The sequence below is a fragment of the Sinohyriopsis cumingii genome, chromosome 1, assembly GCF_028554795.1.
Source record: "Sinohyriopsis cumingii isolate HCF-2022 chromosome 1, ASM2855479v2, whole genome shotgun sequence".
Taxonomy (NCBI): domain Eukaryota; kingdom Metazoa; phylum Mollusca; class Bivalvia; order Unionida; family Unionidae; genus Sinohyriopsis; species Sinohyriopsis cumingii.
In genome coordinates, this window is record NC_142961.1 from 9,497,640 (window position 1) to 9,520,770 (window position 23,131).

The 23,131-nt window shown below is 39.1% G+C and overlaps 1 protein-coding gene across 1 annotated transcript in view; it reads right to left on the minus strand.

Annotated features, from left to right (window-relative positions):
- Positions 1 to 18,092, minus strand: part of LOC149806397 (uncharacterized) — a 72,352-nt gene extending 54,260 nt beyond the window's left edge. Inside the window, exons 1-3 of the mRNA XM_089964248.1 lie at positions 17,770 to 18,092; positions 16,335 to 16,426; positions 908 to 1,171 (exon numbers count right to left, since the gene is read on the minus strand). Of these exons, the coding sequence (XP_089820374.1) occupies positions 908 to 1,171; positions 16,335 to 16,407 (337 nt within the window). The 5' untranslated portion in view covers positions 16,408 to 16,426; positions 17,770 to 18,092. The remainder of the gene's footprint in view (positions 1 to 907; positions 1,172 to 16,334; positions 16,427 to 17,769) is intronic.
- Positions 18,093 to 23,131: the final 5,039 nt, after the last annotated feature.

A 23,131-nucleotide genomic window follows, 5' to 3' on the forward strand; every position in this document is an offset into this window, starting at 1 on the left:
CCAACTGCAAACTGTTTATTGTTGGAGATTATTTCCAGTGTAAATGAGGGATTAATCCAATACTTCTTATTGACATGTCTGTAAAACATGTAAACAGGAAGATAAATATCGCTCCTTTTCTTACTGTGATAAACAGGAAGTATGAGAAATTCATGGGGCAAACCGACTTGAGTAAAGGTTTACTGATAAACTAGTTTTGTTTTCTTGCAGGGAGTATACTGTGTAAATATAGGAGCACCTCATGGATAAGATTAAATTTTCATACAATATCTTTTACTCGTTACATTTTTCAGAAAATAAAAAGAACAGCATCAGTCGCAATAACTACTACTACTTTTTAATGGTATATTAGAATGCTGTCAAATTAGGTAAAATTCTGTTCAACGGACTTTCATGAGTGGTTTAATCGCTTTTGTAGTTTTTATGCAAGTTGCATTTGTGATGGGAGCTTGGCATTAATTGCAAAAAGAGCTTCAAATGTCTTTATCAAATTGGGTCAAATTCAAATCAGCATTTTTAAGAATTTTTTTGCAAGATTTTTTTATAGTAGCAGCCTTATTTGATGCTACATTATCATCGTTTGCACAGACTTAAAAGGAATTTTTGCCAGAATGCCCTACGTCAAGTTTGGCTAAAATGGTCCTTTCATTTTTGAGAAGATTGAATAACAACAGCCCATGAATGACGCATAATGGACACAGGACCCTACCTTAACCTCAGCTGGCCTTAAGGCTAATAAATGGTCTGACAGGGCATTCAAAATCCAAGAATAAATTGCTCAAACTTGAATTCTGCATGATTTGCAAAAAATTTACTATTCAGACGAGTGACAGTTATACTGGTTTAAAGGTCAATTTTTTGAGAAAATCCCAAGTAAGAATGTTCAGAACAATAAAAATTCAATTACATTCAACATATATTATTCTGGAAGCAATATAGATCAAGGTGGAATTGTGAACTTCGCAGTATATGTGAGCTCTGTTCATCTGTGGACCATTCAGTTGCAAAACAAGCTTCTTTGACTTTTCACCCAAGACGAACGTATTGTTCAGCTCAGTGTCATTCAAACTGAATTTTATATCGGAAGCAGTTTTCTGAATAGATGGATTTGTTATGTTGCATATCATGTCCAATGTCTCTCCAATGAAGCCATAGCCAATGGTTTCTATTTCTGAAAAATAAATAAATAACAGACAGTTCAAAGGATGACAAACAGCTGCAATTTAGTACATCCAAAGTCATGCCTCTTAGCGGTAAATAACAAAGTTTTATTGACCATGCAATTCTTAAGAGTAGGATATATTCTTGATATGGAAGCATTTGTGTTATCTACCCACATATCAGGGTGTAAAATATTTGCTTTAAATTATATAATACATATAAATACATGCTAAAAAGAGTTCATACTTAACTGCCAGCCCACTATCTTATAGCAGATCTGGCTCTATGCTGTCTGTACTTGAATACAAACTTTACACGAGTTAATAATATGGACATATAATTATCTCAGCTGAGAAACCAATTCTTGGGTATTTTATCAATGCAAGCTAAAATACAGACACTTTGTGCATGAAAAGCAAAACATTAGAAACTAGCAGAGTGACTCAAAGAGACTGACACTCAATTAGCTGAAAAGAATTTCCAGGAAACAAATATAACATGGTTTTTTCTTTTTAACTGCTAAATGCCGAAATCATCTCTAATATTCTTGAGTGATGACAAAATGTTAAAGCTGTAAGGTTTACACCATTTTGATTTTAGGATCAACGGATTCATGAGATGTTTTTCAGTGAAAACTCCATGTTGATACAGCCATCAAATCAGGAGGTGTAGTTATAAGATGTTAAAAACTGTCATGGCAACATAAGATTGATAATAGTTTTATTTAGGACCAACTAGAAAAACATCAGCTGTTTTTTTTTATTAATGAAACCCCATGTCAATATGGCCATCTATTCAGGGGTAGTATCATTTGGTATCATTTCCATTTTCGAACAAATTCAACACCACAGGAATATCAGGGACAAAAGCTACATGATGAAAGAGCTTTCCATTTAGAAGGAGTAGAATAACAATATTATCCACCTGCAGATTTTCAATGGAGTAGAACTTCTAGTGGTAGAAGAGCAATGGGACCCCCACTTGCAACATTTTGAGGTAAAAGGTAGAAAGGAGCAGAGATGAACCCTAAAACGGACATCTCTTTGGTGTGCAAGCATCCAGCCAGTGGCTATAAAATATGCAATTAGAGATATGTGTCTATGCTAAACCACCATAGACCAGGAACAACAAATGTTAACACGGATGCCTTGGGTGCAAATGCTGCAGCACATCTTTTTCTGTTCACACCCAACAATGCATGTACTAAGACATGATCAGGCTAATGACTTGCTGTAACCAGTGTGGAGGGAGGCATAAGGAGGACAAGCAGCGGCACACAAAAAAGACATGAAGACGATTTAGTAAGGTCTTTAGTGAGCTTGGGAGTTTAACACAGTACCTAGCAATGTAAAGCTCCAACTTCATCTATCTGATTAGTGCTTGGGCATGATGATATTATCTCATACACTAGAGTGAGTGATAACATCTCCGACATATTTTCATTTGCAAAAAGACTATGCACCATAGTATGGCAAAGTAACATAAACAGCAGTCACCTATGAGGGCAGACCTCAATCAACAGCAACTGATGACTGATTCTTCATTTAGAGAAAGGTTGTGTATCCTATTATACCATCACTATACAGTGATACAAGCGAGATACTAAAATGCATATCATCCAGCAAATGAATGTGTTGCTTCAGAAGGGACAGATAACCAAGAGTGAATATGATGGCATTCTGGAAGCAATACTTACCCACAGGGCCAGACAGCCATCCCCTTGCATCAGGTCTGGCTACCCAAGAAAGTCAAAAGTGGATTATAACCCCTTCAACCATTTTACCACTCCTTCTTACTCCCTAGTGCCAAAGAGTCCCTTCGACACCTAGCCAACCCTATAAGCCCCAAGAGCCCCTGCAAAGCTGATGAAACGTCAATTGGAGCTACAAAAAGAGGAGCAATTCAGAGGCCTCCTTGCACAAAATCAGGAAGACCCTGCGATAGGCTATGCTGACTTCGATCTGAACCCCACATAACAATCACACCAAATACAAGTCAAACTGCTCCCTCCCTCCAAAATATTTTGTCTAGGTGTTTAAGACGTTGCTAGTATGATCCTAAGGAAACTGTTTAAATTCATTACCCTTAGCATGTGAGAGATCCTAAAACTTGAGACAAGGTGGTCAGATTTAATAGTATCCATAAGACCATACTTGAGATGGTTACAAACAACAGGCAGCTGTATCACAGTGTCTCAATGGAATGACTGAGCCAAAGCTTCACTGTCTGACAATGAGTTGTTAGTCTCAGTGGCTTCATGGTTATTGAGGAGTGAGGTGCTGAACATCTAGCATTACCGTCCTTTTCAAAGCAATTGGCACATACCTATTCTCAGCTGATCCCAAAAAAGGACCATCATAAACAAAGAAAACTCCAGGGGTTAGAGATGCTTTTAGTGTGACGTCCTATCTGCCCTACATCCCATCGATGACCCCCACCCTCAGTACAGCTGGTACCATTAAGTATAGCTTAGGTTTGTTAAGCATTAGTTTCAAATCAAGTTGCCCAACATGACCAAGTTTGAAAGCATTAACCCCACCATTGCCATAAATGTCTTTGGATGAGACAGTGCATTCTACCCCATCCACTTCTCTGAAAAGGTACTGAACAGCTTTTTGCAACAAACCAGTGTTGAAAAGCAAACACTATGTGTGGATCAAAGACCTTTCCCGTATACTTACTGCACTGACCTGAACTAGAACCATGCGATAAACTGTCGTGGCATTTATCCAAAGCAGCAGAAGATTATGCTGCCAGAGCCCGGATGGAACAAGCTGTACTTAAACACATGTTCCACCAAAGATACCCTTGCAGTACATAATCTATGCAGACTCCAAGACCCTAAAGTTACCATTGGAAACAGTCACTTTCCACCACCACCACACAGAATGTGACACCAAGAAAACTGCCAGCTAGCCACACACACACACACCCGCAGCTTCTGCTACATGGTCTGCCAGTGCATAGTAAGACACAACGAATTCACCAGTATGTAGGTCACAAGTTAACTTCCAGAACATTCTAAGTTTGTAAATAATGCTAAACCTTGAACTATAAAAAGGAAACAACTTCTTTATAACTTACAAACAAATGACAAATACATAGAAATAGGCATGTACTGGCCAGACCAATACACTAAATTACAGACAAAGGCCAAGCACACACAATACAAATTAAATACATATAACACAAAACAGACTCCATTCAGGCATCAGAGGGTGATAGACCACTCTTTTCAATTTGAAATACCCGATCAGATAATCTAAGTTAGTATCCAGGGCCTTTTGAAAACTTGAGAGTGTTGGAATTGGCTGCTCAGTAGCTCTTAACACTGAAAACTGAGTAATGTCTCTCTTCAAAAAGAGACGAAAATTGGAAACTGTACTCAAAGAGAAACAGCTAGGATTTACATCTTTTCCACCACACCAATCACAAAGGTTTGTCCATTAGGCACCATAATCCTTAGAGACTGACTGTTATGTATATTTGATTTAATTTATATTTGATTTGATTGTTGGTTTTAATAGTAATGTAAGTTTGTTTACTAGAATTTGAAATTTTCAGGAAATTAGTTTGACCTGACTGTTTTTCTTAAACAACTAATAATAGAGCTTTGTATCTAAAAGCTGACCTAGTTCCTGACCTTGAAACAGAATTAACAATAGCTGAAGTAAACAAATTCTTATTTTTATATTTTTTTATTCATTCTTAGTGTGGATTTATAGGGTGGAATCGAGGCTGTACTGGGTGTACATGACTTTATACATGAGAGTAGCCTCTATTTCAAAATTCTGTTTCTACCAGAATTGTGCAGTAGTCAGATATAATAGTGATGTATTGAGAAATAATTTTAGTTAGGCTTTTAAATACTTTGAATGTCAAGGTTGTGTTTTTTCTGTTGTGACCAGTTGGAGTTATATTTTAAATTTTCTTCAAATTATTTCAACTCTAAGAGATTAATTCTTTTCCCAGGGAATATTTAAGTGCTCATACAGAATTCTTGGACAAAGACACTTACTGAAATATTATTTGAAATTAAAACACTGGAATATTATTTTTAATGGTACAACAAAGAACTGTTGACACATCAATACTATACTGGCAAAATTATATGTCAGCGCCTTCCTTTTTTGATTTTTGTCGGGACTCGAACTCAAACTCATTAAAACATAATATTAATAGGACTTCTAATTTGTATTTCTTGGATTATTCTTGGATTATTTTTGGATTTGATTCTTAAAACCGTAACTTCATTTTTCCATTTTTACCTTGTTATTCTAGGAAAATAAATTATTTGTTAAAATTTACAAAGCTTGTTTTCTTCAATTTTTTCTTGTTACTGTTTATAAGAGCCTAAACACTTAACAAAGAAAGTTGGGGTGCTCGTCCTTGGAAATATGAATTCGACTAAAACTATGTTTTTTGAAATTTTGAATTCCCCATGTTTTTGAATTATTTAAAATTCCAAGTTTTATTTTACATTTTTGAAATCTTTAGTGAAATCAGCAAGGTGTTTTTAGAATGTCGTCAAAAGTGGAAATCATTCTTTCAAGTCCTACCCAAGAACAATTAGATCTTTTGAAAAAAGATGAATTTATTCAACTTGCCAGAAAATATGATCTTTATGAGGCAAAGTCTTCCTTAACGAAGCAAGAAATGAAAAAAATATTTTGGTCCAGTATTTGGTAGAATAGAAATGTTTTGGATAAAGGTGCTTTGGTTCGATCAGTAAGTCTGTATCAGACTCGAACAGAAAAGTAAAGGAATTAAAATTAAAATACAAGATTGAATTAAAGAAAGCTGGAACTTCAGAAAGATAAAGAAGAAAAACAAATACAGTTTTTAGTTGCAATTGGAGAAAGAGAAAGAACAAATGAAATCGGAGAAAGAGAAAAAACAAGTTTTATTACAAAAAGAAGAAAAACAAATGTTATTACAAGAAGAAGAAAAACAAATGCAGTTACAGTTTGAGAAAGAGGAGAGAGAGAGAGAGAAGAAAGAGAGAGAGAAAGAAAAACAAATGCAATTAAATAAGGAAAAAAGAAAGAGAGAAAGATAAATGCAGTTACAACAAGAACAAATGCAGTTACAAAAGGATGAAAGAGAGAAAGAGAGGGAGATGCAAATACAAAGAGAGTGAATATCAATTTAGAATGATAATTGGCAAATCAAATTTAGAAATGGAGCTGGCAAGTGAAAAGCACATTCCCATTTCAGATACATATTTTGAATTGATGTTGCATAGAAAATTAGGCTAGTGCCCCCTTTCAGAAAAAGAGAAGTAGACAAATACATTACTCGTTTTGAAAAAGTTTCTGAAAATTTGAAATGGCTAAGGGAGCATTGGACTCAATTAATACAGTGTGTACTTAATGGTATAGCTAGTGATATTTACAATTCACTGTCAGTTCACCAAAGTGGTGACTATGATGCAGTTAAAGAATGCATCTTAAGGGGTTATGAGTTAGTCCCTGAAGCTTATAGGCAAAAATTCAGAAACTATAAAAAAGAAGCTGGACAAACTCATGTCGAATTTGCTAGAGATAAAGAGCAGTTATTTGCTAGATGGTGCTTAGCCAAGAAAAATATGATTATGAAAGTTTCAAACAACTCATATTGGTTGAAGAGTTCAAGAACTGTGTCCATAGTGAAGTTAAGACTTCTCTTGACGAGCATAAGATCGAAACCTTGGAAATGCTGCTCATGCTGCTGCTGAGTTTTCTTTAACTCATGAAGTTCGTTTTGTAAATAAGACTTCCACTCAGCAGTGTTCAGGCAGAAACGTATTTCAGCCTGGAAAGAAGGTTGCGGTTAATCCACTTGTGACTAACAAGCCTTGTTTGGATCAGAAAGTTGATCCTATTGAAAAAGAATTCCCTGATTTATACCCAATTTGTGCTGTTACCAGAGCTATGGTAAAGAAAGCTCTTGAGAATGATGTTGATAAGGAACGTATTCCTTTAGATGACACATGTATTGGTCAGCCTTTTGAAGAGGTCACTTTTATCCTTGTTTGGATCAATCAAAGGGTATTGATCACAGTGATCCTCTTTTAACTACTCGTTCTCTTTATCCTAATCAGAGTGACAAATGACTACCACTTGTCATCACACAGGAAAAAGATCCTGAGATATAGTCTGTTTCAAAGGGCCATTAGTGAAACTGAAGCCACTGAAATACCTGTCTGTTATTTCATTAAAAATGGAATTCTTATGAGAAAGTGGAGACCTCCCGAGGTACCTGCTGGTGAAGAGTGAACTACTAAATTGTAGTTCCAAAATCTTACAGACAGACAGGAAATACTTAGTCTGGTCCATGAAACTCCTTTGGCTGGTCATTTAGGGATCAATAATACTTATCACAAGATTTGGACTCACTTTTATTGGCCAAAAATCAAAAGTAATGTTTGTAAATACTGTAGATGTTGTCATACCTGTCAAATGGTAGGAAAACCCAATCACAAGATACCTAAGGTTCATCTGCAACCTATTCCTCCATTTGACGAACCATTTAATAGAATTATGGTAGATTGTACTGGTCTATTACTTATGACCAAGTCATATAACCAATACTTGTTGACCATTATGTGTGTGTCAACAAGGTTTCCAGAGGCGTTCCATTGAGGACTATTAAATCTAAAACAAGAGGAAAAGCTTGGATAAAGTTTTTGTTTATTGAATTTGGCCTTCCCAAATCTGTCCAATCTGATCATGGCTCACATTTCATGTCTGGAATTTTCCAGTAAGTTATGTACGATTTAAGCATCCAACATTTCAAATCTTCTGCCTATCACCCTGAGAGCCAAGGGGCATTAGAAAGATTTAATCTGACTTTAAAAAGTATGATTTGATCATATTGTTTTGATACGGGTAAAGATTGGGATGAAGGCATTCATATACTATTGTTTGCTGTTAGGGAATCATTTCAAGAATCTTTAAGCTTCAGTCCCTTTGAACTGGTTTTTGGACACACTGTGTGTGGACCATTGAAGCTGTTGAAGGAGAAACTTCTTTCTAATGAAAATACTGAAACTAATCTTCTCGATTATGTTTCAAATTTTAAGTTTAATTTATCAAAGGCTTGTGAGGTTGCAAGAGTAACTCTGCACTCTACTCAGTCAAAAATGAAATCAAGATATGATAAAAACTCAAAAGAAAAGAGTTTTCAGTCTGTTGATAGAGTTCTGGCTCTCTTGCCCATACCACAAAATCCTCTTCAGGCCAAGTATTATGGCCCCTACACAGTTGACAGGAAAGTAAATGATTTATATTACATCATAAATGCTCCTGGGAGGTACAAACAAAAACAACTTTGCCACATAAACATATTAAAGGAGTATACTGAAAGAGATAGCCAGGTTAAACATGCAATTAATTTAGTTGTATTGTACGTGTGTCTATGTGTGTGCGTGTGTGTGTGTGAATAGTTTAAACAATTTTTCAGTCATATCGCTACGACGTATGCAGTGTGACAGTTTATTGTGACGTCTAGCACTGGGGCATCATGCCGCAGACATGTAGCATGATGTCCCACCCAGTCACATTATCCTGACACCAGGCTGACCAGTCCTACCACTAACTTCTTAATGCTGAGCGCCAAGCGAGGCAGAATTTAATTGTGCCTGTCCTAATAAGTGATGATTTAAGTGAAGGAATATCATTAGATTCTACTGATATTGGAGTGACAAATCTTCAGAATTCTGAAATTAGGAAAGATCTGGACCAGAAATGTTTACATTTGCAACAAGAAAGAAATGAATTTAAGCAGTAATTATATGAATATGAACACTTATTTCAAGATGTTCCTACAAGAACCAACAAAAGTTTCCATGACATTGAATTTGTAAATTCCAAACCTGTGAAACTACATTAATACAGGATGAGCCCTCTCCAACAGGAATACTTGAATAAAAAAAAATCAGTATTTGCTGGATAATGTTTTCATAGAGCCTAGGAAAATTGACTAGAGTTCACCATATATACTTGTTCCGAAACCAGATCAAACTTTTCATATGTGCACTGATTATAGAAATGTGAATAGTGTGACGAAAACAGATTAATTTCCAATACCGAGAATTGATGACTGTATTGATAAGATAGGAAATGCCAAGTATGTCACCAAATTTGACCTTCTGAAATGATTTTGGCAAATTTCACAAATGGAAAGAGCAAAGGAAATTTCGGCATTCGTGATTCCAGATGGACTTTATCAATATAAAGTGATGTCTATTGGGATGAAATAGTCACTACGTACTTTTCAAAGTCTAATGCATATGATCACATCTGGTCTAGATAATTGTGATGCTTACACCGATGATATCATCATCTACAATGACACCTAGAGAGAAAATTTAGCAACAATTCAGAAATTCTTCGACAGACTCCCATGTTTGACAATTAATTTTTTCAAAAGTGAGTTTTCCTGTGCTAATGTAACATTTCTAGGACATACTGTGGGACATGGACAAGTTAAACCTATAGATGCTAAGATCAAGGCTAGCTCTGAATTCCCTGTGCCTGTTAGTCAAAAGCAACTGATGCAATTTTTAAGTATGGCTGGATACTATCAGAAATGTTGTTCCAATTTTTTATAATCTGAACCTGTGACAAATTTATTGAGCGAGAAAAGCAAGTTTCTTTGGACTGAAAAATGTCAGGAGGCTTTTGATAAAGGAAGGTCTTGGGATGGTCCACCAGCAGATTGAGAAGATCGTTGAAACACTATCGCTTGGGTCACTTACGGGCAATCAGAATGAGATGAGCCTGATTTTGTGAAGGACCTGTAAAATCATCCTGAACAGTGGGAAGCTGTAAGCAAACATACGATCCAACTTCAGGCTGAAATCATCTACTGTCCACGCCCTCTAATTGGACACGGGGAAAACAAAAGGAGAGCTTGTTCTTCGCGTTGGTGGCAAACAAGTCCACCAATGGATTTCCCAAAAGTTGGAACAAGATGTCAGCTACGGATTGGTGGAAACACCATTCCTTGATGACCATCTTCCCTTGCCTTGACAGGTTGCATTCTGAAGTTGTCCAGTGAGGGAGAGTAGGTGTATGTGTCTCTCCGTGTTTCCTGAGATACACTACCAATAACATGTTTTTGTCAGAGAAGACTGTCACACGGTGACCTCTTATATGGTTGACGCACCTGAAAGTCTAAGAACACTTCAATCATTTTCAAATTGTTTGTTGTGGAGGGCATAATTTTCCCGATACCATGAACCCTAAAAATCAGTCCCTCCGACTATACATGAGAACCTCAACTGAATCTCAAACGTATGCAAATGCAAACCCATATTTTTTTAAGGGATGCAGAGGCCAGAACCGGTCCCTATTAGTCCACCAGTTCAGACGTTGGTGGAAATCCCAACCCACAGAAATCGGAGCATCCAAGGGGTCCATGTACGGTTTCAAAGCAGCTAAAAGAAGAAAATGGAGATGATGCAAGTGCAGTCTGCCTTGAGGAACTAGGTCTGCTTTGGAGTTCAAGGTTAATTAGAGAAAAAGACAAGTTGACAACACTGTCTTTATTCTCAGCATCTCCAACAGAGACAGTATCTTATGTACTGTGTTTTAGGAGGAACAGACCAACCCTCTGTTTGTGAGAAAATTCATCCCCACATAGACAAAATCTTGAGATGGATTGAGCTTTGATTTCTCAGTGTCCGGTAGAAGACCCAGCCTGGTCACTATGGAACAACAGCGAGACATGTCTACTCTGAGAGGGTCTAGACTGGCATTGTGGATGAACCAATCGTCGATATATTGGCTGACCCGGATATCTTTTTATCTTAAAATGACTGCAGCTACTCACATAATCTTGGCAAAAACTCAATGCAGAGACTAGACTGAATGCCAGAGATTGAAAGTGGAAGACCTCCCAATCCATACAAAACTGGAGGCATTTCCCAGCTGGAGGAAAAATAGAGGATATAAAGGTAGGCATCCTAATGTTCGGTGGAGACCGCACAATTACCAGGTCTTATGATATTTCTGACGGAGGTAATGGTCTCCATTTTGAATTATTCCTCCAACAGAAATCAATTTATGGAGCAAAGACCGATAATTAAACGAGACTATCTTCATTTCCTGGGAACCATAAAAATCCGTGAATAAAAGAAAGAGTTTGGTCTTTTTTGCACCTTCTTTACTATATACTTCTGAAGAAGGAAATGGACTCTTTCTTTAATCATGCCAGATTTAAATCGTTCAGAATAAAAGAAAGAGTTTGGTCTTTTAACACCTTCTTTACTACATATTTCTGAAGAAGGAAATGAACCCTTTCTTTAATTGTACCATATTAAAATGGTGTCAGAAAATTGGGGACCTTACTAGAGTAGGGAGATCATGGAATCGAAACCGGCAGCCATTTCATAAGATAGAAAGGAGCCAGCTATTGACTGTCAAGTCTGAACAAGCATGCGAAATGAGATTTAGCCTGGTGCCAATGGGAACCAAAGAAAGCGGTATGCTTTGCAGGTTAGGGAGCGAGTTCCTAGGGCTGTCCACCCGTGCCCTTAGAAAGGGGGAGTAAGGGTCTGTGAATTTCCTCCGTGGGTCTTTGCGGTATGGTCTTCTGGGGGCTGGCCGTCGAGGTCCAGTACTGAATTGGATTTCTTTCTTTGAATGGGACTGTGCGGCTTTAAAATAACTCATCTGCTGGGTCTTGAGAACAAACATGATAACACTGCTTCTTGGCTGGTTTAAAGGAAACAGGAATGGATGCAAGGGGCCAGTGTTCATGGTCTCTCAAATCCTGAATAGCCATGGATGAGATGAATTATTCGAAGTGACTCTATGCCTCTAGAGGCAGCCATCAAGAATTTCTGTACTCTAGTAAAACCTTGATAGTTTCCAGTGCAACATCCCTGTGGATGTGGAGAAGCTCTGCTGATAAGGCCATGGACAAGTCCAGTGCATGCCTAAATGATTTAGCCACTGTTTACAGCAAACAGCCTGAATTAGGTTGCTGAAAAGTCATCATGCAAGGCTACTAGTGACCCTTCCTTTGTTCCAATGTTTCCAGTGTTTTCACTGGAAGGCGAGATCAAGAGTAGTATAGTGGGGCGATATATCGACAATGGGAAAAAACATTACGGCCCCCCCCCCCCCGCCGGAGCGATATAGTGACAATGGGAAAAATACATTACAGACCCCCACCTGGGACGATATAGCGACAAGGGGAATTGAACATGGGGAATATTAGGCCTGTATAGCGACAAGGGAAAGTGGGGTTGTTGCATAGGGTAGTAGCAGATAAGTACACTGGGCACGTTTAGCGTCAGTGGGAATCGAGCTTGTATACCGACAAGGGAAAGTTGGGTTGTTGTATAGGGATAATAGGAATGGAATAGTGAGGTGACGTCACGGTACTGGACATTGGCAGCAATGTCCACGAGGCATTCTGTAAAGCGATATGTTCCGCTCCACCAATCATTATGTTGAGTTATATGTCCTTCCCTGCCAAGCATTGTTTTTTCGTATAGTTTCACCGCTAAACTATCTAAACTTACCAGCCCTGCTGAGCGTTATAGCTCTTCACAGTAATTTAGCGACAAGGGAAATGGAATAGGTGAGGTGACGTCACGGTACTAGACATTGGCAACAATGTGGTAAGCAGCTGACCTCAATCGGGCCAAACAGCAATAGCGGATAAGTTCAGCTAGGTCAGCGGGTAAGTTCAGATAGGTCAGTGGGTAAGTTCAGCTAGTTCATAAACTATACCATTTTTGAATATTCTTGACCAGACCTGATGGAGTATCTTCTGTCTCTGTCTGCCCATATTGACTGAATAAATAAACCATGCATAATGCAAACAGGAAGGCTGAACTGTCTAGCGATGAAAGTCCCTATGTTACCCGGAAGATTCCCCTGACACTTTAAATTTACCCGCCACCCGCCCTGTCCTGCGATGAAAGTCTCTGTCTCTGTAGGCATGCGTGGACGTTTATGTGGATAGTAGAGTGTGTATTTGTATGTTAAGAAAGTAGGAGAAAGAATAAGAAGTTGGTGGAGGTAAAGAAGAAATTAAAAGAACAAAAAGAAAACCAAAGGCCCTTTTCAGGGCCACTCATATGCCTCGAAAAGGATATTTATTCTCTCTGTCTTAAAACATTCCGGGTATCGTAGCGACTTGTATCGCAGGACAGGGCGGTTGGCAGTTAGGGTCTTTATATAGTTATGACTTTATGGATTTAAATCAATCAACAGAGACGGACGCAAACAAACAAGTTTTGTAAAATTCAAGATTTTTTTTATTTTCCTAGAATACAAAGCGAAAACTAGAAATACCTTACAGTATTGTGAAATAAATCCCAAATAGTCCTAAACGTTCTATCACGTGTCCAAATTATCAAGTTCCAAATGAATTCCAGTTGTATTCTAAATAAATTCGGATATTCATTGTCTTGAGGCGCCCATAGTCTCGAACGTGCAAATGTGCCAATGGCCAGGAGTGCAGCGATGTTCTAGCAGCCTTTTGATGTATCAGAATAATGTTATCCAAAATGTTCTTTTCTAAATTGACAATAATTCCAAATTAATTTTCTGTCCAATAATTTTATTGAGCACTTTGTAATTCCAGTGAATAATAATTTGAATAAAGAAATCTGGAAAACTGAACACAACAATAAGAATCATTCTGCACAGGATGTTCAGTAAGAATAATCAGTTCTTAGGTAAGCAAGATAACACTGTGTAACAAATTTTATTTTTGTTCCTGCGTAGTGTTATTTTCTAATTGCTTATGCCTCAAAAGTATAGAAAATGGCTATTATTCCCCACAAACGTTGCTTTTGTGACCATGACAGTGATATTTTGAAATTTACCTATTTTCCAGAACATTCGAGGTAGATTCAGTCCGGAGTAAACTTGAAGTAACTTCTAGAACTTTCCAGTAATATAAATAGGGGTATAAATACAGGGGCCTTAAGCCCACAAGTTCAGTTTAGTTCCACCTGCCTAAGTAGATACTTATCTGCATTTTTCTGAGACGTTGCGAGAATCTCTTACACATAGTCATGGGTGAAATAAATGGTACAGAGGGGTAAAGAGAGCCATGAATCTTGCTATCCCAAGAATTTGGCAAGAACCCACTGACCATTCAAGCCACTGTTACTTCTGCATGGTGGACCCTTCCAAACATCGGACTGACAATAATATACCTGCTATCATGTATCCTGACCTTTCTTCATCCATCCTGCCCTGAGCTGCCCGAACCCACTACTCCGGAGAGAGATCAGCCGTCTTTAGAAGAGAACAGTGAGTCAGAGAGCGAGGAAGACGTAAATCCAGATGACAATTTCAGAGGTGTAGCTGAGGAGAGTTGATTAGAGATCTTGGTCTCACCAAGTCTAATGCCGAGCTTTTGACGTCTGGGCTCAGGAAGTAGAACTTGATGGATGAAAGTGTGCAAGTCGCAGATCAGAGGAAGCGTCACTAAGCTTTTTATCAGGTTCTTCACTCGTCAGGATGGACTCTGCTTCTGCCACAATGTGACCAGTCTGTTCGAGGCAATCGGAATCGCCTGTAACCAGAATGAGTGGCACCTCTTCAGTGACAGCGCATCCAGGAGCCTCAAAGCCGTGCTGCTCCATGATGGGAACAAGTAACCGTCTCTTTCCCTCGCTCGCTTGGTGCACCTCAAAGAGGATTTCAACAGCATCAAGACCTTGCTGGACCCCTTGAAGTATGATGAGTACGGTTGGAAGGTCATCGGAGACTTCAAAATGGTGGCATTCCTGATAAGTCTCCGAGGCGGTTTTTACCAAGATTCCGTGCTATCTTTGCCCTTGGAAGAGCAGCAACACGAAGGCGCACTACCACAGCGGGACTGGCCACAGCAGACCGAGTTCTCTTTGGGGAGGAACAACGTCAAGTGGGAGCCATTGGTGGACCCCCAGCGTGTGATAATGCCACCACTGCACATCAAATTGGGCCTTATGAATAAATTTGTCAGAGCTCTAGATAACGAGTCGGCAGCCTTCAAGTACCTTTAAGACTTATTTTTTAAGCTGTTTGAGGCAAAGGTCAAAGCCAACGTCTTCGTCAGACCACAGATAAAGAAGCTCATGCAGTGCAATGGATTTCCCAAGCAGCTCACTAGCAAGGAGAAAGCGGCTTGGAACTGCTTTGTCGCAGTGGTTCAGGGCTTCCTGGGCAATCACAATCCAAAACCTATGTGGAACTGGTTAAGACTCTGGTGAAGAACTACCGCACAGTGGGCTGCAGGATGTCCCTCAAAGTCCATACACTTAATGCTCATCTTGATAAATTCAAGGAGAACATGGGGGCGTACTCAAAGGAGCAAGGCGAGCGCTTCCATCAGGATATACTGGACTTTGAACGCCGCTACCAAGGACAGTATAACGAGAGCATGATGAGAGACTACATTTTGGGGCTGTTTCATGAAAATGATTTACAGTATAATCGTTAATCTAAATAAATATTCACTTCTAAATCCTTTGTGTCATTTTTGTATTACGTTAGTATAAACGCATGTTAATTTTGATTCATATGTTTTTTTCTGACTTTAGGTAAATTTCAAAATATCACTGTCCTGGTCACAAAAACAAAGTGTGTAGGGAATAATAGCCATTTTCTATACTTTTTAGGCATAAGCAATTACAAGAAAACCCCACTTATAACCAAGAAACAAAATTGTGTTACATAGTGTAATATACGCCTCTGCTTGACAATCTCACAATTACCATTTTCTGGAAATACTTTGTCCACTTAATGGAATTTTCCATTCTAGACGTTTATAAGGTCAGAATCAAGACTATTTAATTAAACTCAAAATTGAAATAAACATGTTAACTACTAACAATGATCTGAATATTTAATATACATTGCTAGAAAGATATTTAACTGTTTAAATGTTGTTTACAAATATTTTTTACTATCAGGTACCTCATTAACCTAACTTTTAGACACTATCAATTACCAACTATGGATGTACATAACATATAATCATTAAGGAAGACCAACAGATAATAAAAATTATATTAAATATTCTTAACACACATACATACATACGCGTGCAGACGTACATATATATATATATATATATATATATAGAGAGAGAGAGAGAGAGAGAGAGAGAGAGAGAGAGAGAGAGAGAGAGACAGTTAGACAGAGACAGACAGACAGAGACAGACAGAGAGTACTTACTTCCATTTGTAAAAAAGCTTTGTGCAATGAAAATGTTGAAGAGTATGTAACTGATACACCAAAGTGCCTTCATACTATCTCATCAATATCATCTGAAATAGATATAATAACACAATATATTTCTATCACACCAGTGGAGAAGATATCAAAATGTGAACCACATAAACTTTATTTAGAACTAATGTAGTTAATAAATTTTATCACACTGGCTTCATCTATACTATCAACTGTGTTAGCTAACCAATTAAATATAAAGGGTCATTATCATTGATTTGACAGAGATATATGTAATTTGGTAACTAGTCAGTATAAGGAAATCACAGTGACTGCCTTCTTAATACAGCTAAATACTATATTAATATAAATTGCTGATGTTTTGGTAAGAGCACCCAAAACGATGGTAGGACTATTCATTCATTCATTTATTCATTCATTCATTCATAACACTTTTAGATGAACTACCTACAAATAATGTCACAAGAAATAATTATGATGTGTCAATCAAATAACTGGTAAAAATGCATGCATTTTCCTATTGAGAACCATTGTGTTGGTCTATTCCAGTCAACCAGTTTGAACAGCTTAATCCACTTTAAGGCAGATAGTTACTTGTGCAACTTAAATCCTTGAATCCATATAAGAGAAAATAACCTTTAATGGTGAATACTGGGCTATCGCTTTCCTCAAATTGGAATCATTGTTAAAGTGGTAAGATGTGACCACTGCATTACTTATTGCACCAATTACATAACATTTTATACGAGGCATCATAAATCTTGAAAGTCCAATGTCTTTTAGCAGTTATACGTTTGTCGCCCTTCCTGTAACATTGGTCCTAGCAGACAGATCGTTCGATATGAGTCAAGCCAGAACTTGGAGAATTCGAAGAGTGAAAGTGGGACCTTCTGTGCTGTGACAGCAGATTGATCCATAGCGGTAATTCTCTTGGGTAGTTGACTAACAGGTCAAGGTAATTGACTAACAGGTCCAGGATATCTTTGAACAATGACTCATGGGACCACCAATGGTATACTAAGGGTAAATGGCGTCGGTGACAACGATGGTGGCCCCGACAACGATTTTTCTTGCAATTTAATTTTTATCAGCTGTATTGGAGCCCCAGGACCAATGGCGCCCAGAGCAAACTCCCCGTTTGCCCCACCCCCACCTTCCATCATTAGTACGCTAGTAGGGACCACAGACGAGCTACCAGAATGTACCATGACTTGGAGGTCCTGGCACTGTGAAGAACGTTAAAGATTAATCTGAAAGGTAGGAAGTTATATTTATACAGTGTTGATCCCATCTATACACGATACCTTTTAGTCAGGCAGTTAAGAGACATAACTTCACTGTGAAGAAGTTTACCATTGGCTTCCCCTACATATGACAATAAGTGTTTCATCTACCAACAATGCAGAAGAAGACCACTCACCCCGGTCTGGACAGGCTGCCTTCCAGAATAATTATCTTGTCAGGAATGTGGCAGATTCTGAGTGATCGCCTCTGAAGACATCCAATGGAAGAGCCTTCAACACTTCCAAGCCGAGGTAAGGGAATATGTGACGCCTTGATGTCTGAGGTATACAATGAACGATGTGTTGGCTGTAGTAACCATGATGCAACAATTACTATTTGTCCATATGACCTTATGGGTTTGTATGCGGTAGTGGAACCTTAAGGATTGTAGTTAATTGCTGCAGTTTATATAAACAATTCTTATCGAAAATTTCCTTGTGACCTCTCCAATGTTACAACATATCAATCTATCTACAGTAATATTTTTAGAGCATTGTTCACCACTCAACTTACTTCCTCTTACTTAACCTCCTGGTTCTTCCACTCCACTTACTTCCTTTATATATATATATTTGTGTGTGTGTGTGTGTGTGTGTGTGTGTGTGTGTGTGTAGGACATACTAGTACCTACTACTCTTACATACAGGATATGATTTGCTAATTATTACAATTTAAGGTTCGGGATCTAGAAAAGAACTCTGTAGCTAAATGCTGACCCAACATTTCAACAGAATATGACCCCTTTCCCAAGACTGTCACTGATTTTCCGACTCCCACAATCTTTATATTTCAACTGTCCATGTTGTTTGATATCTGTTCTAATTTCCTCATCCACAGTTGTTGCTAATGTGAAATCTACTAATAGTATATGTGACTGTTGATTTTGTTTATCGATCCCTCCCTATATAATATCAAACTATAATTTTACCTTTTCTAATCATAAAATCCCTATGGTTATACACCCTAGAAGTGCTAGACAAAATAGCCTGCATGTCTACCTTTATGATATAAAGGGAAGTTTTTTTTTCGAGACACACGTGCCCAGCAGGATTATGCCAGTAGTATATGGGGTCACCCTAGCGTCAAGTGGACTTACCATGCAAAAACATTCGATTCACTCTGGCGTCAAGGGGAATTTAACATGGGAAATTTTAACATGGATGGAACTGTAGAGCGTCAAGGGGAATTGAACATGGAAATTGAACAGGACCGGTACTTTAACGTCAATGGGACTTTAACGTTAAAATATGGGGTTTGCACTTGGTCGTAAATGGAAATTGAACATGGGAATGTCACCTGGATGTCAATGGAAATTGAACTTTGGGTGACGTCATGAGGTTTATAGGGTCAAAACATTTTATAGGGATTTTAATGTATTTGTAAGGACAAAGGGTAGATAGGGACAAACATACAAATACACATTTAAACACACAAAAAAGACGACAGAAATGTTCTAAAACAAACCTCACAGAGAGAATAGAGGCTCAAAAAAGAAAAGTCTATTGTATGGGTTCAAAACATTTATTCAAGTATATACATGGGCTCTCTGGCCTGTGCTTTGGTCTAAGCACTATCCATTTAATACATAAACATTTCTACATCAAACAAACCTATTTACTAGTTATTTAGTTCTTGGCTCTAGTAAACCTGTTTACATTTAATGTTCATTTATAAGAAAAAGCTAACACAAAACAAGTAACATGCAATCAAATAGGACAAAGTTCATGTTTCTCTCTCTCTATTCGTCTCACACGTTGTTAAAAATCTGGTCAGCTAGCACTTGTGTCCCAGCGTAGATATTTCCCATCACTTAATCCGTTTCATTCATAAATCGGCTGTTATATCCATCGTGCTAGGTACACTTATCAGTAAGCAGATCAAGTGCAGTCATCGTCTTCTTCCCATGGAGGTACAATGTATACCATATGAATGGTAACTTTTCCTTCGTTGATGTCAAATTTTCCTCTCATTGACTGCACGTCTTCAATAGCCCTAAACAGTTTGGACGAAGTTATTTCTGCAGGTGTGCTAAATCCGAGACATACAGGTGAGTTCAAACTGTCGCGATACATAGATAGGCTCAAACGACCTCGATCTTTGACTTGGCAATGACATTTGAGTTCCTCTAACAGTGAGTCAAGTAGGTCCGTAATGAAACCTGCTACTTCCTCGGCTGAAATGTCAGACGCGAAGTCTCTAAATTTCACCGTGTAGGTGTAAGTTGTCGTTCTAAATTTTCTTGAGGTCGCTGTCTGAGTCATTTGGATGCTAAAATACTCCTGTAGGTCTACTGAATCCTTTCCCTTCTTGGACGCACTTTGCTGTGACGGTATGGTAGTGAAAGAGGTCAATGATGTTTGTTCCTTCTCTTTTTTCATCTGCGTAGAGTGATTCATCTTTCTCGTTGCTTGTCCTCGCAATGAAGTGTCGTTCTTGGAAGTCGTCCCTTTTTATACTGGGTGATATCAGTATGTCCATAAGGTAAAGTTTTGTGGTCTGGAAGTTTCACTAGCTGCACGTAGTTTGCCATGGCGTTAGTACATAAATAACTAAGATGTGTTACTGCATTGGTGATGTGATAGTGAGGCAAAGAATCACACCCGAGTTTCTCGTTGGACTTGAGTCTTACGCTCTATACTTGCTGTTTGAAGGGATTCATTTTTTCTCAATTGGTCTTAGTAGTGACATTGATCTGTTGGTCTTGGACGTTGTCCTTTTTTATATGATGACCAATATTGATGTGACCGTACTGCAAAGTAAAGTGGTTGGGAAGTCGCACTCGCTTCTGGTACACGATTTGATAGACTTTTTCCAAGGGTCGACTGACGATGTGGTGAGTGGGTAAACGTACAATCTTGTTCGGCTGGTAGGTGGTCACTTTAAAGTTTCATCCTCTCCAGACTGCAAGGCTTCTTTCAATACGCCAAAGTTGACCACACGACTGGTACGATAATTCAGATTCAATCCTTTCACTTTACACTCTGTGTGCACTTCTCCTTGTGGGTCCCGGTATTCGTAGCCGTAATTTTTATGACCGCCACTCGCGAAACTTAGAATCTTGTCGTCAGGATGTTAGTCTGTCCAGGCTCCTAAACGGTCTCCTTCGATGTAAGGGTACTGCTGACCCGGTCGATCAATGTAGATGCAACTGTCCGTGTCAAAGTACAGGACGCGATCCCCTAACAGTTCTAAAGCTTCGTACAATTTTAAGCGAGCATGAGCTGTCACGTAAGCCGCAATGATGACATTTCCAAAAGGGTCGTCTTGTACAAAGTCCAGATCTTCTTCGTAATTGACCAAGATTAAATTCTCTCGAACGACGTCCACGTGTTTCATGTATTTGGTTTTGTCGTGAATCATCTGGAAGTAGCGGGAAGGTTCTGTCAAATATGCCGTCTTGGGTAAACACGGTCGTTGTGCCATTTTACCCCACAAGCAATTTAACATAACTTTGGCAAACGATCGCCTGCCTTCGTTTTTCTAGATGTGGTCTAAAGTGATGCCTTCTTGTTCCCGGTATTTCTCTTTGAATTTTATTTGGTCTTCGGGAGTGTGACACCAGGAAGGATAGCCGCTGGCTTCTTGCTTCAGTTTCAAAAAGGCATCCACGTAGTCGGCGAAAATGCCTTTCTGAGTAGGGTCACCCTTGTGGTATTGTTGTGTCTTGGGAAAGTGGCAAATTTCGTACACTTCTAACAGTTGGTATCCCATGTCCATAGCTTTGAACAATTCTACGCTGACCCAGGTTCCCGTCAAGGCCCGTTCTTCCTGGGTGTGCTGACAAGGCTGATCTTGGTTGCACGTTTCGGCACAAGTACGGCACAAGGGAAACATCAGTTTGCCTTGACAATGGTGAGGTAGGACGGGATGGTATAGGTTCGTGGGAGGCAAAACTTTGCACTTGATCAAGCCTTCGTATTGTCGAATGTTGACCAGGTCGATGTGTTCCGTCAGCAATCGCGGGTGCCCTGTAGGAAAGTGACAATATTTGCACACGTAGGGATACAGCGAACACACATCCAAGTATTTGATTTCTTCTCCTTTCTCTTCGTCGGCTTGGTACAGCAAACAGGTGGCATCGGTCCTTCCTCCGTACAAACTATCCCTCGGGTTCAGGGGATCCATCAGCTTGTAACTTTCCACGACACGTTTAAACTCGGGATCGATTTTCAAACGGTGATCGTATTCGTGTTCCCACATTTCCACCACTTGGTATATTTGCTGTTCTAACTTCAAGCGTCGCTGACAAGTGTCCTGGTACAGGTCTTCCATGGTCCGTTGTAAAAACTGATTTTTAGTGTCACGGTCAGGGTAGCAGACGGGACATCCGTGAAATAAGCAACCGTTAAACTCATACACGATCTTGGGGTTTTTTAAGTCCCAGCCATCGACCGAATACGTTCCGATGGTCCTTTCGCCTCCTCCGTTGCGGGCATGCTGAATCCATTTGCCTTCCTTGTCGCACAAGTAATGTAACCAACGTAGGGCTTTGACCGAGTATTGACGCTTGACATAGTTGGTCGTTTGAGGACTGATGACAGCCACGGTCTTTTGAGGCATGAATCGTTGGCGGTACACTAAGGAACACGCTTTGGCAATGGTGCAAGCTTCTTTCAAAGGATCGACCCCTCCGTGTTCCATGAACAGTTCTCGAAATTTTCCACAGCAACGTCGTAAAATGTCCACGTCGGAACGACAATACTTTAACATTTCTTCCTGAAAGTCGAAGGGGTCAGAGGCATGAGCCTGGTACCAAGCGTAGAAATCTTCTCGTTGTTCGGTACGCATGTTGTCGGGGTCGTAATAGTGAGCCTCAGGCAAATGGGGTAGAACGGCATGTTGATTGGCTTCCGCATTGAAAAAGTGTGGAAAGTACCCTTTAGCCATTTCTGTCATTCCAAACGTTTTAGGCATTCGACTCAAAGGCATGGCCAAGTAACTCATCGAATCTTTAAACTGCACTTGTCCCACTTGCATGAAAATGATTTTGGCTCCGTTCAAAGTGACTTTAGGACGTTCGGTGCCATGTTCCGTATAGTACCTCAAAAGAAACTGTCCATCGTATCCGGAGAAATTGTGAGCCATCACTGTGGCATGGCGATGACAATCTCGGTAACGTTCGATGTCCTCTTTGCTCCATGTCTTGTCGATGGGGTCTAAGACCCATTTGGCAAAATCGTCTAGGGTCTTTGGTCCTCGAAAGATTTTTTCACGCCCTCCAGGAATTTTGTTGCAGTGAGGGCAATAACTGAAGATAGGTTCTTGAATACACTTCTCGCACGCTCGATGAGCCACGCAGAAATTAGGGATGTGAATGCCAGTCTCTTGCATGCATTCGAAATCGAAAAAGATGAAATTGCCTTTCTTCTTGTGACCGTCCTCTTTCTCTGGTGGGGGTTGGTATTTTTGCACGTAACATTGGTGTTCCAAGTCCACGATGTGGTGACAAATGTGACATTTTTTCTTTCCTGAACATACGTGTGCCTTGACACTATTGG